The sequence below is a fragment of the Dufourea novaeangliae genome, unplaced genomic scaffold (genome assembly GCF_001272555.1).
Source record: "Dufourea novaeangliae isolate 0120121106 unplaced genomic scaffold, ASM127255v1 scaffold181, whole genome shotgun sequence".
NCBI classification, from domain to species: domain Eukaryota; kingdom Metazoa; phylum Arthropoda; class Insecta; order Hymenoptera; family Halictidae; genus Dufourea; species Dufourea novaeangliae.
The window spans coordinates 59,502-78,877 of NW_015374068.1; the positions used below are offsets into that span (position 1 = coordinate 59,502).

The 19,376-nt window shown below is 35.4% G+C and overlaps 1 protein-coding gene across 1 annotated transcript in view; it reads right to left on the bottom strand.

Moving 5' to 3' along the window:
* LOC107190304 (cadherin-87A) overlaps positions 1-19,376 on the bottom strand; it is a 108,166-nt gene that overhangs the window by 28,120 nt on the left and 60,670 nt on the right. Inside the window, 6 exon segments of the mRNA XM_015579094.1 lie at positions 937-1,181; positions 6,977-7,276; positions 10,679-10,894; positions 12,154-12,286; positions 12,524-12,777; positions 16,904-17,095. Of these exon segments, the coding sequence (XP_015434580.1) occupies positions 937-1,181; positions 6,977-7,276; positions 10,679-10,894; positions 12,154-12,286; positions 12,524-12,777; positions 16,904-17,095 (1,340 nt within the window).

Consider the following 19,376-nt stretch of genomic DNA (forward strand, 5'->3'; position numbering starts at 1 on the left):
TGCTTCAGAGTTAGCTAGACACAGTTAAAAAATAGTCATTCTGAGATGGTTAGAGACAGTTAAATAAAAGGGTATAATAATTCTCTTGATAACTTTTTAATAAACAACAATTGATAACTGAAACTTTCTGAAGGTCACTCACAAGGGTGATCTTGACAACATATATGAAGGTCAAGATCATCGGTCATTTTACTTATCAATACTACCAAAGAACGATACAAAACTTGTTTTGATAATAACGTTTTTACAAACAGTGATCCCCAATTAAAACCTTCGCAATACTACTCAGAGTGATGGCCTTGACAACATATTCAAAAATCATTCAAATTGGGTGGTTTCCTTATTGTAAATATTTACCATAATATGATATATTTATATAGACTTATTCAGTTAACATATGGGCACATTTCGTATAGAATGACTGTGGTTAATATATCTGAATCAACAAGAGCTAATAATAATAAGAGAAAAGTAGGAGGAAATTGTAAAATTTATTGTAGAACATACACATTATTTAATAATTGCAAACAGCGGATGTTATTTTTATATGGTTTTTCCACTACATAATCGCGCCACTCAGTTCACATAATATAGTTTCTGAGAACAGCGGATACGATTTTGCGTTTCATTGACTGAGTCCTTCCTATTTTGTGATAATGAGTGTTTACGAAAGGAAATAGTCCACGATAAAATGGATTTGGCAGTTCATATTAAGGGGGTTGAAGAATGTCATTAGAAAGAGAAAATACTGTATTATTAAGTAAAAAAATGATCAATAAGTGCGATTTATTACTCAGAAGAGATTATTGTATTTGTTTAATATAAAAGATAAATTATAAATATATAATAAAAAATATAAAGTTATATAAATAAGAAAAAAGATGAAATTTCTAAACTTTATAGTAATATTAAATTACGTTGTTAAAATATACTTACTTGTAAAATTGGTGCAGGTGGATTTACAGGCAAATTTTCAGCTACAGAAGCTCTGTAACTATGTTGTGAAAATATTGGTCGATTGTCATTGACATCTATAAGTTTCACAAGCACTGGAACGGTGGTGCTTCGACGAGCGTTTATATGGGCCCCATCACTAGCCATTACGGTTATTGTAAGTTCAGGTGTTATTTCTCTGTCTAGAACAGCAGCGCTACCAACAGTAATTTCTCCAGTTTCATGGCCTGTAATTGGTACAAATAAATACGTGGAAGAAATTCTCATAAACTAAGAAAATGGGTCATTCCATACCAAATCGAGCACTGTTTGCACTCGAGATCAGGGATTTTTTACAGAATGAAATATGTTGTAGTCTACGCGAAATTGGAGGGGGGGGGGCGGGTATTCATTTTGCTGGTATTGCATGGGTTCAAAACGGAGGTGTCAAACTCATTTCAATCGCGGGCCATGTGTCTAACAAGTAGAATTCACGTAGCTGCACAATACATACGATTATTATATTAATTAGTTATTTCAATTTTTAAATTTCACAGTTTAGCCGAACAATCATAGTGTAGGTCCCGTGCCGGAGTCAAATCGAGGTTGCAGGATCCACGCGTATCGGCGCGAGGCTTTGGCGGGTTCTTGCGTTTCGAACGATGTCGCCTTAGCGCGATTGGAGATAGCTACCGGTCGAGGTTACCGAAGTCGAAGACGCACGTGGCGTGTTTGCATGCGTGTGTGCGTGAGAGAATACGACTGATATAAAAGAGTGTATGTAGGGCCAGAGGGACAGTCTTTCCCGACCCTTCAAGAATATACGACGTACGATTGAAACCGCACTTAGATCATTGCTATCCATTAGAACCTTACAAATCTCAGAATTGGGTCTCATACGCGTTTGTGCGTACGAAGTGTACCTTACGTGCAACCTTAGAGTGACTATTTTAGAACCCTTAGAAGTAACTGCTAAAACTTTTAGAAGTGACTTTTCGGAAGTGATTTTTAAAAGAGTGATTGTGAATTTAGACCCTTAGACCTTTAAAAACTAGTTGTGACGTGTGGAAATTAGTGAAAATGAAATCGGCGATCGACTTAGTCGTCGCAGAATTGCGAGATAGATTACGAGCGATGAATCTGTCATGATCAGGCCTCAACGCAGAAATGATTTTAAAATTAGATCAAGCTGATCTATTAGGTTCTTGGATGAATCGGCCTACCGACGAAGCGGACCAAACATTAGAAACAACGCAATGGGAGGCGTAGCGTCGGGGCCACCCCCGACAGGAGGAAAACTGGTGTATCCACTATTGTCATCATTGCCAGGGCCAGGGGCTATACCGCGCATACCTCGCAAAGAAGATAGGGAATTGCTGCTATTGCACCGAGAGATTTCATACGACAGGAATTAGAAGCGATTCAACGGGAAATCGAACGGTTAAGGAACACAATCTCGCAAAGATAAAACATGAATCATTGGCGTGCAGACTTCAATATCAATGCGATCGCCGATCTGTTAAATGACTTCGATGGAAGCAGCGGCTTGTTCGCGACGTAGGAAAAGCAAGTGCGACTGCTGAAACTAATATACTATTTAGACGACAATTCCGTGAGAATCCTGATCGGCTAAAAACTGGGAGGAAAAGCATTGAACTAGTTTCCTTCTAAACCAGCACATCCTGAGTGTGATGCGGAGGAGCTGCTTTCCGGAATTAAGCGTATGTTTGACCATCGTGAAAATACGGTAGTGCACAAAAGACGATGCGAAGACCGTAAGTGGCGTAGTGGCGAATCTTTCAGTGAATGTTTACATAAAAAAGTTATTCTGAATAACGATGTCTCAATTGTGGAACGAGAAATAGTGGAATATCTTCTTGACGGCTTCACGGATGTGCACTTAAGAAATTAAGCCGTATGCACCAATTCGGAGAGGAGTCAGCGCTGTTAATGGCTTTCGAAAACATAGGGCCCCGAATCAAAAGGCTGACTGGTAATCAACAACCAAACGGTGCGAAGAAAAAATTCACGACAAGAGGGAACCCTACACAGGAAATTAACGAGGTGTTACAACTGCAATGAGACGGGACACTTTTCATGGAATTGTCCCCGGCCGAAGAGGGAAAAGAATAGCTGTTACAGATGTGGAAAATTTGGACACCGAAAACAGGACTGCAAAGAGAATAACAGAGGCCAGATCAATAATCTGTCTGAGCAGCCGGTCGGGGAGGACGAGTTTTTGAAGAATGCGGCATACGAAATCAATTACAGTGACAAACATTACTCATTATATTTAGACATATCGTTAGATTCGGAAAGTGCGATTGGTTTTATCAAGGAGGCTTTCGTACCGAGCGATATTCTGTTAACCGCAAGCGTAAACGATCATCTTTCCGGTATCAGGAGTAGTCGATTAATCATACGCGGGTCGATACTCGCCTGCGTTATTTTCGACAGTAATCGTTACGATATGTTGTTTTATTGATAGTACCTGATGCAACGATGGTGAATTCGGTAGTGCTAGACCGCAATTTTTTACGAAAATGTAATATAACTTTACAATACAAAGACATTAAAAATTTCTTACACTCTGACACAATTTTCAATTCGTACAAAATATAAGTCGTTGCGGGCCACAAAGGTACACGTTGCGCGCCATCAGTTTGATATCCCTGGTTTAAAAAATACTGTCCGCCAAAGTTAGCAATTTTAACCTGTTTTCGTGAAACCGTGATGTACTAATGTAGGGGCGGCCAACTCGTGGACCGTCGGGCAGCATTTTTTCTGCCTGTGAGCGACGAAAATCGAAATCGGCGGGTGCTACGCTAGGCCTTCGTGAGCTTCCCCTGTGGGGCGGGGGACAGAATACGCCCATGGTAATCCCTGCCTGTCGTAAGAGGCGACTAAAAGGGACTGTTGGGATCGCGGGACTGTGGCACCCGCGGTCCGGTGGGGGGGGAGCTCTCGCTTCCCCCACCACAGAGAGGGCGCTCCGCCGTCCACTGGCGGAGCGGGCGCTGGGGAGGTACCGGTTGTGTTCGCAAGAGATCCCGGTGCCTCCCCGCATAGCGCCGAGCCCGTTTTTTTTAAAAAAAAAAAAAAAAAAAAAGGCCTTCGTGTGCAAACCGGCTCGCCTTACAAGACACGCAGTACGTCAGCTCGTGGCCATAGGGTGGGGGAATTGCTCGCGACGTTGTTCGTGGCTTTTGCCGTAGGCGATCGTGAGTGCTTTTCCTCACCATAGCCCAGTTGACTGTCTCTGTGCTAATGAATTTTTATGTCGAAAAATATTTATGTTATTGAGTCCATTCTTCTTTTATTTCAATCTAGAAGATTTGGCCTATTATGTAAACTTTTTCTAAACTGAAAAAATTTTTGCATTATGGAAAATTATAAACAAATCTTTTTTGCAAATTTCAACCAGAGAAAAAAAAATATGTCCATATTCCTTGATATCTGCTATTGAAAATGGATATATTAAAATTAACTCCACAATGAGCTGTTAAAGATAGCGGTGCAACCCGTTCAGGTAAATATGCGAGCCACACGTATATACTATACATAGATCATTCCATACCAAGTGGATCATTTTTGTACACGATATCTGGCATTTTCCTCAAATTGAAATATGTTATACTTTATGCGACAAATAGAGGGGGGGGGGGGCTTAAGTCATCATTTTGGTGATTTTGAAATTGTTTAAAAAATATGGACCTTCAAAGTTGGAAATTTTCTCCGACTTTTATAAAAACTTCTATTACAAAAGAATTTTTATCTCCGCAACTATTAAAGATACGAATTTGTTTGTTTTTACATTTTGATCGCAAAGGTGACACCCTGTACTGTGGACAATAGTAACTCAGTTGTATTGTATTGTAGTCGACGGAATGAGATTACTGATGTTCCTAGAATAAGCATTTTTATTATTCTCCTGTGTCCTAACTCCTTTATTTATGTGCGCACTCTTTCTTTGTAATAATTCTATCTAGAAACATGGATTTGTTTCTTTTTGAATGATGTACAAAAGGAAAGAATTATTGCTCGATGGAAATCACGAGAAGATGGTAGGTCTTATCCATCGGGAAGGGAAAAGAAAGGAAAAGATATAATGATACGGATAGAATTATTCCTAACAATAAAAGTATGTGAACATTATGAGATCGCCTTGGAAGCTGTTCCGTCTACGTCTGTTGAAAGGGTTTTCGCAGAAAGTTGAATATTAGAAATTGGCACAAAGCTATGGTAGCTTCTAGTGCCCTTATTGATTTTGCAGTTTTAAAACAATTCTCTAAAAGTATTGAATGATTTTCCTGTTCTTCCTTAGTGACGAAAATTTTTTTCAATAAGTTTATTTATTGTCGCATCAGTATGTTTGCCATTAGCGACCACTTTAAGTTACAACTGTACACATCAATACTTGTAGGTTTAATGACCTAAATACTTTTTCATACTAACATTATTTGATTAGAAATCTATTGTATTTAATATGTTCATTACATTATATGAATTTCATTTTGCATAACTATATATTATTTAATAAAATATATTTTAAATAACTATATTTTATAACTATGTACTAGTTTGTGATATCATAATTTATAGAATATCTTAATCTCTTTGAGGAATAGAATAAATCTTTCAAGGTAATTGTAATTGTTTAAACATTCTTTTACGGTTTTTGGTAGTCTTACTTCTTGTTTTGAGTCGTAGACCGGGTATTCATGAAGTATATGCTTTACAGATAGTTCTGCGTGGCAGTTTGAACAGGTTGATTTTTCGGATTTATTTATTTTATTTTTTGTCCTAAATTAATGTGTACGGTACGTGTGTTGCAAGCCCTGAATGTTTTCGTTACATTTTTGTTACATTTTCAGAGCTCTACGCCGCCATTTTTTAACACAAAAATTAAAAGAAATTATTTTGGGTAGTAAAAGATATGCATAACAAAGGCCGTAAATCCAATTTTCCATTCACTCTATCGTTTAGCTAAATAAATTCCCAAAGTTACCCTCTGTTTCTAAGTGTTCACAATAGTGTAACTCTGTAACTTCACACACAAAGGTCAAACAGACTCTCTCGCTGGTATAAATGACACCACCGAGACGGGCACGAGACCTATCGATATTGTTTTTAAACCTCATTTAAATAAGTAATATGGGGTGGAAGTAGTACGATCGGCCGACCATAATCGCCGCGCGTGCGGCTCGCTTACCTGAACCAGGGCGCACCGTTGTATTTAACAGCTCATTGCAGAGTTAATTTTAATATCTTCATTTTCAAAGGCAGCTTATTTGGTAGGTAAAATTTCAAGGAATATGGACATACTTTTTTCAAATTTTTTCATCCTTGACCCTCCAGGAGAAATTTGCATAAGAAAAATTTGTTAATAATTTTCCATGTTATAGACATGATTTTGTGGGAGAAGATCCGTGATCGGCAGTGACGTACAATGAATATAATAAACGAGTAGTGTATTATTATAAAATGCAGGATTATGTTAACACGTGACTATTGCGTCGAAGCGAAGCGAACGAACGAGACGCTTACGCGGGAGATGAAAATTAGTGAATTTACACGCTGATAGATGTCACAAGAGAGAAAAAGCGTTAATGTGTGTATCGCCCCGCGAGAGCGTGCCCCCAACGCTAATAGATTTTTCATTTGAAAGAAATTTATTCAAATAGGCTAAATCTTCTAGATCAAAATAAAGGAAGAATTAACCCAATACAGTAAATACTTTCCACGATAAAAATTCACAAATACACCTTGGTTTCACAAAAATAGTTAAAAATTCCAAATTTCGACGGCCTCTATTTTTTAAACAAATGCAATACCATCAAAAATGGTAACTTTAAACCCTCTCCCCCCTCGCCAAGTTTTGTGTGGACTACATCATGCTTCAGTTTGAACAAAATCTCTGACATCGAGTAGAAAAAGTGATCGATTTAGCATGGAATGACCTAAATGTATTTATGGTATTCATTGACAAATAAAAATTACTTTATAGTCATTTAATTTCAAATAAATCTAACAATAACTTTACCTATATTAAAATCAGCCGCATGGTCACCGATGAGACTGTAACTGACTTCTCCAAATGGTCCTTCATCCCCATCTATTGCTTTCACAACAGTAACATGAATCCCTGCCGGTGAATTTTCTTTCACAGATGCATTGTAAAATTCTTTTTCAAATTTAGGATCTTGGTCGTTTACGTTTATTACAGTAACTGTAACTTTTGCTGTTGCTGATAACTGAGGCACTCCAGAATCGTAGGCAAGCACTGTAAACTCCAACTGTTTTGTTTCTTCGTAATTGATTACTTGACTGGTCCGTACAATTCCTGTCAGACATACATATATATGTATATTCTTTAATTAGATTTATAATTATAATCCCAATTATACATATATTATTATGATATGAACGTAGAAAGGTATCTTTGTACTTTCGTGTGTTTTATTGTCTCTGAAGCGAACATTTTGATATACAGTAATGTTTCAATGAGTGCGATAAACTCTAGTCTGCATCGGAGCTTTCATGGCAAAGCGGAAAGATTTTCAGCCTCTTCTAAAGTTTTTTAGTACTAAAAGTTTTTATCGCATTCATCGAGACATCACTGTACCGCGATGTTGCACAACATTGACTTTTTATACATTATTTGTGTTTCTTTTCAACATTCACATAGTTACATTTTTCAGGTTTCGTTCAAATAAAAAATATTTTTAAAATGCTATCGTTTCATTTAAAAAATAAAAGGTAACGTCCATATTTTCGAAAAGAATGCAGATGAAGGAATTATGATTTAGTATACGAAAAGTATATGCTAGGGTGGCTCTTATTCGCTACTTTCGAATTTTTTTTGCGTCAACCCCCAAAATAGTTCCAATTAATACAAAAATAATCTGTACGAAGTTTGAGCTTAATCGAGCAAGAGGAAAAAGAGCAATAAAGACGGTTTCATTCGATTATCCTCTAAAGTTATTGATTATATCTAAAAGCATGTCAGACAAAAGTTGTAGATCTGGGCAAGGAGCATGTTTGATGTTCTATTACTTTTCTTCGTGCGACAAACGGTTTTCGACAAAAATTTTAAAAAGCCAGGAAAAATTGTAAAAACTGCTTGTTTAATTTTGAAAATTGAAATATGTCTTGACCATATTTTATCAATAAAGGCTAAAAAATGTGTATTTTGTATTTTGAACACTAAGTAGTTGTTGAATGTTTTTTAAAATTTAAGAAATTTCTTGAGAACTGAAAAATTTTTGTAACTTATTGCAATGCAAGTTAATAAATACCTAGTGTATAATAAAGAAAAAAAGATAAGAAGAAAAAAAGGTTTAATCGAAAATAAATGGTTTATTCATCTTTAACCTTTAGCACTCCGTAGGCGCCGCTATTGCGCCAGTGCTATCAGTGCACTAACTCCGTAGGCGCCGCTATTGCGCCATATGCTTTCATTGCAGTTAGAAAAACCAGTATAGTTTGCGTTCAATGACTAGCAGATTCTGTGTTCAAAGTTGCTGTGCATTATTTCCTAGTGAATTTTGAATTTTATATTATATTAGATAGATTTACCCTTGAGAAAACATGGAAGAAGGAGATTATTGGGAAAGTTTTGAGATCAGTGAAAACGAAAGTGATAATGAAATTGAAATTGAATTTTTTGTAGACAATTTAGTTGAAAATAATACCGAACAAAGTGAATATACTGATACTGATAGCACTGATGATAGCGACGTAATAGTACGAAAAAAACGGAAAGTATGTGTTATTGAGAGTGATACTGATGACATTGGTAGTCATTCTGAAGAAATAGATGAAGATGATGACAATTGGCAAGATATTACAGAGAGTGATGAAGTTCCAGCAGGCAGAATAGATAAATTTATAACAACAGATCTTTTTTTTTAGTAAAACAAGTTCATTTTTCAGATGCTCCAACGCAAAAATGTCACGGAGTTGCCGCACTCTTGAGTAAAAAAACACTCGGAGTGCTAAGGGTTAACTTTAAGTGTTTACTTACTGGCTTCCAGTCAAAGTCTCGTCTTTATGACCAAGAAACTATCAACAATAATCTTTTACAATTTGGTGGACATAATTAGATTTGAAGCTCTTACGGCCCGGCATCATACAGTTCTCACTAATGAAGTCTTCGGGTGTAAGCCGTGTCCTTGTGGAATTGTGAAAAGCTGCAATGCTTGCGAAACGTTGGGAAAACAATTCCACAAGGACACGGCTTACACTCGAAAGCCTCACCAGTGAGAATTATTTGGTGAACATACTCTTTTTGCTCTTCATTTTTCGTAAATAATTTATTGTAGTCTGCCATTAACTTAACACCCTTCTCTGCCGTATCATTGACAACTCGCAATTTATTAACTAGTTCCAGCCCTTTAATAAAACTTCGGTTTTCAGACCAAGTTGATGGTTCTGTTAGTAGAATATTGTCATCTAACTCGAATCTTCTAGAAAATGCTTTAATTTTGCTGGAACTACAAGTTAGTATAGCTGCAGGACCTAAAGATTACTCAAAAGAATAAAAGTAACGGAAGTACAAAATTAAATTTACGACTGTTTAACCGTATCATAAAGTCGTTAGACTGTATTAAAAATATCAAAAAGTACAATAGGACACATACAACCATTGGATGTCTATGGATTCCGTATTTGGAACAATTTCGCAAAAAAGATTTCAGATTTAATTCATATACGTGGAATAACATAATAAAATTGCAATCATTGATTCATAATTAGTTGTCTCCTCCTAGGTATGAACAAAGGTTTAGGTATGCATGATTTCTATGTGGCTACGTAGACAATATGCCACAAATGTTGGAAAATCTCGTGAAGTTTTCTTTCACAAACTTAAAATTAGTGATGATGTAATTACCTTGAAATGTTCGTGGTATAAAAAACATTTATGCTTTAGTTACTTCTCTGAGGAATACCATTATTGTGAAAATTATATCGAATAATTTACATTAATTGCTTCTTTAGCATTTAGTTTAAAAACAGTACTGAGTGTTTGACAATAAAATCAGCTCTTTTCAGAGCTACTATATATTTACGAACAAGGAATAACTCAAGTACTATGCTCTGCGCATCAAGCGACAAAATTCAAATATAATAACTTTTTTTGTAATGCAAAAATAAAAATTCCTATTTATCCATAGTTTGTGCTCGCATAGTTTATGTAAACAAATTTTCAAGAAAATGTATTAACATTTGACTGGAAAAACTAACAAAAATATGCTATTTTTTAGTAGCAGTAAACAAAAATTACGGGTGCCCGGATATCCATGAGATATCCGAATAATCAGACAGTCGAGAATCGACTGCCGATTCGATATCTTCGACGGTCTCATATATTCGGTTATCTCATGAATACCTGGTTATCTCATGGGTACCTGGGTACCCGGGTATCTGTGAAAGTCACAACACTAGTTTGTTGTAAGTGAATGTGTATAGAGCATATGAAAATCACGTATGCTTTTTAAATGGAATTGCATGTTTCTTATTACATTAGTCAATCACCCTTGCAATTCGAAACAAAAACGTATTAACCAGGGATGTGTTGTAACCTAATTTTTAAATTCTTTTTTAAATTCGTCCGGATGTGTTGTAACCTAATTTTTAAATTCTTTTTTAAATTCGTCCGGATGTGTAAAAGTAACATTCTCAGCAAACTTATTCTAAATTAGAATAAGTTTGCTAATTTCTGTTGTATGATGGCATAACAAACCTGTGATATTGTCTATGTTGAAATAGGGACTTGGAGGTTCTATCGCATATCCTGCAATATTGCTATCTGTGTCTACAGCAGTGAACGCTCCTACCACCGCTCCTGTTGGTTGTTCCTCTTGCATTTCTATTAAATACCGTGGATTTTCTCTTGTCCATGGTTTCAAGAATTCTGGTGCCATGTGATTCACATCAATAATCGTGACTACTAGAGTACCTATGCAACATTAGAGGAAAATATAAAGTATAAATGATATTCACAGACACTGTACAGAATATTTCAATAGATTCGTTTACTAATTACATTGCATATCTTATATATTTTTTGTAGTAGAGGGTGATTCTCTTGCTTCGCAAATCAAAGAAAAAAAAATACAGTTTTCATTTATTTGTTAATTTCAGACTTTATGCAGGGTGATTCTCTCACTGTGCAAATCAAAGCACGTGCCGCTCTAAAGAACCGCTGCGTCGGCACGTGTAATCTTTCGATCGGTCCTCACTGTTAATGACGCCCCGGGGCCACAAACACACACACACACGCCGCACGCACGCACGCACGCGCGACGACAAAGCGGCTCTTTACAGCAGCACGTGCTTTGATTTGCGCAGCGAGAGAATCACCCTGCATAAAGTCTGAAATTAACAAATAAATGAAAACTGTATTTTTTTTTCTTTTACTGTAGAATTCCGATAATCCAGCACATATAGCCTCGACCATGAACCTGTCTTGTAAATGTCATTCGGTAACCATCGGAAACGACATAGATTAAGAAAATTAAATTACGTATGTTACCGTTAACGTATTTCGAGGATAAATTCAAAGGACTTACGATAGAGTTTCTAGGATGCATGAAGCTAAACAGACCTGGTGTCGCATGGTGGCGGGTGACCATGTTGGGTCTTTCAGCTAGGACATACGAAGGTCAACACATTTTTACTCAGAATTTGATACTCTATCGATCTATGGTACAAAAAATAGGTCATTCCGTTAGAAAAATCAAGGTGACCTTGAAATCTCTGAAATACCTCCACCCACAGAAAAAGCGTGTACCTTATAAAATGTGCCCTTTCATGCCATTTAAGTTCCACGGCCATTAAGTTTCCACAATATCAATATAATTATATATATAATTATATTTCATAAACAGCATTACTAAATTAACCACGACCGTTTTTAAAATTATGTTCCTCGTTTTTCTCGCAATACAGGTATAGTCCAATAATAATCCGACAGTGCCGAAATCTCAAGCATGTTAAATTATCGGAATTCCACTGGGCTTGTAATTTAAAATTATCATGAATACAGAAAATAATTTGTATATACAAACATCGAAAGTCTAGTAATAATAAAGGTTATTTGTATTGTTAAACTCCTACTGAAATTGTAGTCAAGATGTTTGTTCAAAATTACTGCCAAAATCAAAGTACATTTTATGGCATTTATCTAAAAGGAAGTTTATATTTATTATTTCATACCTCTTCCTTGTTGTAAAGTGGGTGCTGTTGTGTCACTAACAACGACAGTGATGCTTACTGTTGCTGCAATATCACGATCAAGAGGTCTAACGACCGATGCTTGACCAGTTGCACGATCGATCGCAAAGAAATCCTGTAAACATAAACCTTTATTTGAAGACAACTTATAATAACACTTGTAAAAATGTATTTATGTATTAATACAGTTGTGCAAATAGTGAGTTGTAATTCTACTTTCTTAAATTGGTAAAAAGCGTCAATATTGTTATTTAGATGAAAAGCTGCCAATAGTGAATAAAAATATAAATTAAATTTTGTTCATCTCGGGTGTTATATTTTTATAGTCAAAAAGTAAAGTGTTTGAGTATACCTTGAAGGATTTGCTATCATTGACCTTTTGTCCGTTCCTGTCAATTGCTGTGATAGGTTCAGAAATGGCAAAATTTAATGCTTCCAAATCAGGACTATCAGGGTCTGTAGCTTTTAGTGTCGTAAAAACAGTACCAATGGGGGTGTCTTCTGTGACTTCAGCACGTTGTGTTTCTGGTGTGAAGTATGGAGCCTTGTCATTACTGTTTTCAACATTTATCATTATTGTTGTTGTTCCAGTTAAACTGGGAGTTCCTATGAAAAATTAAATTATATTGATTACACATATATCTCACTCTGCAATTATAAACATTAAGTAAAAACTGACACATTGAACTCCATTGAAGATATTACTGCATTTCCCTCACATTTTAATTGTTAATTACAAGACGCTTCGTGTTAACATGAATAATATATTATTGACTAACACATACGTAAATATTTAATATGAAATTATCATTATCAAACTCTTACTTTGACACATAAATTGTAATTATAAAAATTCGAATATCTAACAAATACAATTTATAATAATTTTATCTTCTTGCATATTATGTACGTACAGGTTACTTTAAAAATATGTAAATTAAATAAAAAATGTTCATATTCCTTATATGTATTTAGACATGCCCAATTGGCGCTCAGGAGCGAGTATTTCCCAGAGATGGGCATTATCTAGATCTAGATAAAAAGTTATTTAACTAACGATTCAAATAAAAGATAATTTACTTTATTCGAAACACTACCGATAAATAATTCTTTCAAAATAAATTTATTCGAAAGTTGAAGATAATTTTTTTATTTGAAGGACCTTTATTCGATGGAAAAGATAATTTTTTTATTCGAAGGAAATTTATTCGTCCGTGAAAAATAATTTTTGTATTCGAACGGAATTTATTCGAACGGAATTTATTAGAACCGTCCAATAAGGTTTTACTCTTTATTCGCACTTTTTCTCGTAGGCTTCGAATAAATCTTGAGAAATCGGATTATTTCTAGGACTGTAGGTAATCAAATAGGAATGTAATATTTCTAACGTAATAGTGCTCAAAATAATCCGATTTATATCGGGATTAGATTCACTTTCATCGGAAAAATCTCAGCAGTATGTTACTGCAACGTTCGTGCCGATCTGATTTAAAAGACGAAAGTATTCCATACTGTTAGTACATAATCTATAATAAGCAACAATATATGACTCTCAAGCTGACGCTCGAGACATCGGCCGCCGTCGCCGAACGGTCGCGTTGCACAGTGGGATATTTGACCCGAAAAGCTGGCCAAAACCCCAAATCTTATCTTTATTCAAAATGAATGAACTTTGTCTCTATGTTCCTAAGAATGAATAAAAGTAAACTGCTATCTTGGTTTGTCGAAAACAGCAGTATTTAGGAATAAATTGAGGCTTAAAAGTCAACAATTTTTATGCTCCAAGAAAATGCCAAGAAACCTATATTAAGAAAGTGATTTATTACAAGTGTAGTGTTAAGAAAATGCAATAACAACATATGTAGGATATAGAGGAAGGTATGTAGAGTAATTTGGCACCTTGTTTCCTTTACTTTTTTGTGTGGTTTTGATAAAATAACAATTTGAAAACAGTTTTTTTTTTTCCTAAAATCAAGTATAAAACATTGAATTACTTTTTTGCACCTTAAAGCACTCCTTTACTTTAGACATATTTTAATCCTTGGACATTACTTTATATAGTTCTCGAAAAATTAGGTGCAAACAGGTGCTAAAACTACAGTTCTGTTCAAAAGTATCGCCTCACTTGTGCACTAGTGAAAAATTATTGAGATTCAATGTTCCATAACTTTGTTAATATTCGTCAGAATTTGTTTAAATGAAAGGCAAATTAAAGCTTGAACCTTCTACTTTTTGACCTATTCGTTCAATTTTATTTAACTCGGTGCTTAAGAGGTAAAATCTGCCCTTATAAAGAGGGCCTTCAAATTGTAAAATTTTGTTCATATTTGAGAACGGATGTTGCTTGTAGACAACAGTGTTCGAAATTTTGCATGTATGTCAGAAATAATGATTCTTTGTCTTCAAAACAAGCCAGCTGGATCCAAAACAGATGTTTTTTAACGAAGTTATGACCATTTATAGAAATGCCTGCCTCCTTATGGTGTCATGTCTTTCGTGTATGGCACCGTTCAATGCTATGCGTTTCTGTAAATGACTATAACTTCGTTAAAAAAGATCCGTTTTGGATGCAGTTTTGCTTGTTATGAAGGATCATACGATAGGCGTATATCGTATGGTTGATCTGATGATGGGGTAATTGAGGTGTGGATAGATCGATGAAGAATAGATATATCATAAAGCATTTTCTGACGAAAATTAATTCTATTATATATTGCAAATAAAAAATATTCTTAAAATATATAATATTTTATATATTATATACCATAAATCAGAATGTTTATGATCGTAGATACACTCGACCCGCGTACATCCATCGCTGTCAGTTGATTGTTAACCTATTGTAAATTTCGTCTGTCAATTTCTGACGATTGAAGTTTTTAGTATGTTATTAACTTTATTAGGACAAGGGTTTGTTGATGACCTTCTATTATACACATCATACCATATATGTATACATATCTTACCGTACACAAAACATTTGAAAAATATAAAAGTTTAAAGGGCTGTATTTTTGTTAAACAAAGATCGTTCTTCGATGACGTTTGCTTTATTTTAAAGACAAACGATTCTATATTCCGGTGGTATATATCAAAATTGCAAAAAATATTGTTTGCACTCTGTAGCACTTGACGAACATCAAGGAAAAGTACAATTTGGCACACTCCTATTTAAGGGTGAATTTTACCCTCTACACCACCATTTTGATAAAATTGATTTAAATAGCCAAAAACTAGAAAGTTCAACCTTTAAAATGGTTTTTATGTCATCAACTTTGGATGAATAATAACAAAGTTATGAGAGTTTGAAGATTGAGTAAATTTTGAAATAGTTTTGTGCCACTTTTCGTGTCAAATATCCCACTGTGCGTGAGTTTGAATACATTCGACGGCTCGAATAGATTTATTTATCCGTAGTGTTTTGTATAAAGATCAATCAAGTTATTTAAAGTTTCAAATAACGGATAAACATAAATTATCTTTCATTCAACTTCATCTAGGTAAACTTTTTCCCATTCCTAGCATCAACTTTCATACATTTTTGCACTAATCTATCGTAGTTATTTTATTATTTAAAACTACCGTTATACATTTGTGGATTTTGCGTACTGAAGGTCACATGAAGGTCACACTGTTAGAGGTTATTGGAATGGTCTTGATCTCAACTATTAAGCCACGTTGATAAAAATATATAGACCCATTTAAAAAAACATCGAAGACCTTGAAATTTCGAAAAATATTACATTCAGAAAAATGATTGCTTATTGCATTATTTGCTACTTCTAACCAAATAATACTTTCCTCTCACATTATATTTGTATCTTCAAAAACAAGTGAGATACTAAAGGTACTCACGTTAAATGGGACTGTATACAGGGTGTACCAAAATAGCTTCGACTCCTGGAAATGAGGGGTTCCTCGGATAATTTGAAACAACTTTTTCCTTAGCGAAAATGTTATCCGAGGCTCTGTTAACCCTTGAAAAATCCCGACCAATCAGAGAGCGAGTCTGCCAGCCGAGTTCCCGCTGTAGCGTTGGCTATCAATCACAGCGCGCTCTGATTGGTCGGGATTTTTCGTTAATATCTAGTTAACAAAGCCTCAGCTAGCATTTTTGCTAAGGAAAAACTTGTTTGAAATCACCTCGCGAGTCTTCCATTTCCGGGTTCTCCAACATTCTTGTTACACCCTATGTTTTACGATTTTTAGATCGATTCTTTGATTTCGATTTTTTAAAAGAATCTATTCTCATGATTCGATTCGACAATTCATTCGAGAATCGATTCTTTGAAGTGAATCGAACATCCCTAGGAGGCAGCGAGAGAGAAAGAGAAAGAATACAATGCTATGTTTATGATGTGTTTCGGATATCGCGCACCTCCCATATCCCCCCCCCCCTGCGCGTCATCCCGCTACGATTTGAGCGTGGCAGCCTAAGCCCCATAAGTGGGGTACCCGTAATACTCGCTTGTGAGTACCAATTCGGCATACTGCCTTATATGTATTAGAAACTAAATTCATACAATTCCATAATTTTATATTTCATACAAATTTATTAAGGAATAACGGAATAATAGGAAATATAGTAATTCTCTTAATTAAAAAAGAGAAATATTATGTACTTAGTCAAAATTATGATAAAAGTTATTACATGTACAATGTTAAAGTATGACATTAAAGCATTATAATATTTGAAATGACAGTAAAGAAATCCAAGACGCCCATTTATATACCTTTATCGAATGCGATCGCTTCCACGTGATATGTGTTTTTATTATCATAATCTAATTTTCTAAACACTGTTACTATGCCTGTTGTTTCATTAATGGTGAAGTCATCGAAAGCACCCTTTTGTATTCTGTAAATCAGTTCTGCATTAACTCCTGTGTCAGCATCAGTTGCTGTTACTTCCTCTACCACCGTTCCTAAAGAAAATACGTAGTGTTAGATATAAAACAATAGTATCTATACATTACGTGTAATACATCAGTAACTATCAATACGGTCATTCCACGCGAAATCGGACACTTTTTGGAGCACCATTACGGATTTTGTTCAAATTTGGACATGTTGTCGTCTTTAGTGATATATCAACGTATCTCGAAGGATTTTTGAAGATTGTTTAAATTAGTGATTCTACAGCTGTCTGAAATTTAGGGTCAACCTTTTTTCAATTAATTATAACTATTGAACTAACCAACTGATCAAGTTTTGTGGGTATTTACAGTGGAGACATTAGAGTACCAAATAAAAATGATTTCAGTTAAAAAAAAAATGATTTTACCCATTTATTTTGCAATTGTTTTAAATAAATGCCCTGTTTTTATACCGGGCAACTATTTAAACTTTTGAAAAAAATGAGGATATAACCCTATTTGTCCTCTTTATGGACATGTCTTCAAAAATATGGACATTTTAAAATTGGCCGTATGAAAATTAATTGATGTGAACGCTGCATCGAATTACATCGGCTCGACCGGCCAAGCCGTGTGGTACTACATAGACTAGCCGGTACGGCTCGACCGGTCGAGTCGATGGGCTTCGACGCAGTGTCAACTTCAATTAATTTTCATTCGGCCAATTTTAAAGTGTCGATATTTTTTGAAGATATGTCCATAAAAAGGACAAATAAGGCTATATCCTCATTTTTTCATTTTTTAAATAGTTCCCCGGTATGAAAACAGGGCATTTATTTAAAACAATTGCAAAATAAATGGTTAAAAAATATTTTTTTTTTAACTGAAATCACTTTTATTTGGTACTCTCATGTCTCCGCTGTAAGTACCCATACCCCCCCCCCCCAAAAAAAAAATCATTTCGATCACTTTGTTAGTTTAATAGTTATGATTTATTGAAAACAGGTTACACCATAAATTTCAAACAGCTGTAAAATTAACAATTTAAAAAATGTTTAAAAATCCGTCGAGGTAAGTTTATATATCGCTGAAGACTACAACATATCTAAAGAGCACAATCCGAAATGGTGCTCCAGAAAGAGTCTGGTTTTGCGTGGAATGACCCAATACCAAATTATTAAAATAATTATAATATTCAGATATCCAGAAACAAACATCACGTTGCAAATACGATCTTACATGTAAGTAGGGGAACATGAGAGAAAAAAATTTGGTCTAGTGTTTCTGTTATTATATGTATTAATGTTCGGTAGTCATGTTAAGTCTACTATAACGGTATACAGGGTGTCCCAAAAATGTCCGCCGACCTGGAAATGGGGCACTCGGGGGGTGAATTGGAACAACTTTTTCCTTAGCAACAATGTAATCTGAGGTTTTGGTTACCGAGATAGGAACGAAAAACCACAACCAATCAGGGCGCGAGTTTGCCAGCCGAGTTCCCGCGTTAACGGTGGCTACGCGCTACGCTTGAAAACTGCGTACAATAGCAAATAAAAAAGACGTAACAAATCAAATCATACTTTTTATCATCTACCGTTTGTTATTTAAAGATATTAATGAATGAAACGTAAATGTAGGCAAATTATGTGTAACGTAAAAAGACGAATGCACATTTACTTTTTTGTGAATTCCTTTTTACAAATTTGCAAATTTCCTTTTCGAATAACGTGTGAACGAAAAGGTAATGTAACAGGGAATGAACGAAAAGTGATCATAGTTCGGTATTGGTATAAAAATTCGTAGTTTAATAACGGTCAACAATGTTACTGATAATGAATAAGTTTCTTCAAAAAGTCCGAAGAAAAAATTAGGTACAGAAACTTGCAGAATTATCGCCGGAAATAAGCCATAGCTTGCGTTAAATTAAAAAAATAATAATCAGCAATAAATTGATTAGAACTCACCCTTTCGGAAATTCACCTGCAGTTTGCAAACCTGTGTCACTAGGTCACTGAACCGATCCTGGTCATCGACGGCCGAAACGGTTTATGGCAGGGTATCGCCCAGTTCGCAGGTGATCGCAGGTATACCTCACCAGCCGAAGTTAAGGGTTGTAACGTCAAGTGCGTCCTGGTTATTCCACCGAATACGTACTCACTTCACTGCACGACCACTAACACTGATCACCCGACACAATCACTTAATGTATTTTTAATCCAACGTGTTGTTCCTACGTTAGGAAAATTCGTGGCCCCGGAAAGGGCCGATTGTTTTCAATGTATCAGATGTTTTACGTAGCCAAACACTTGCACAGCAGCACCCGCATATCCGTTATTCTGTACGTACCACC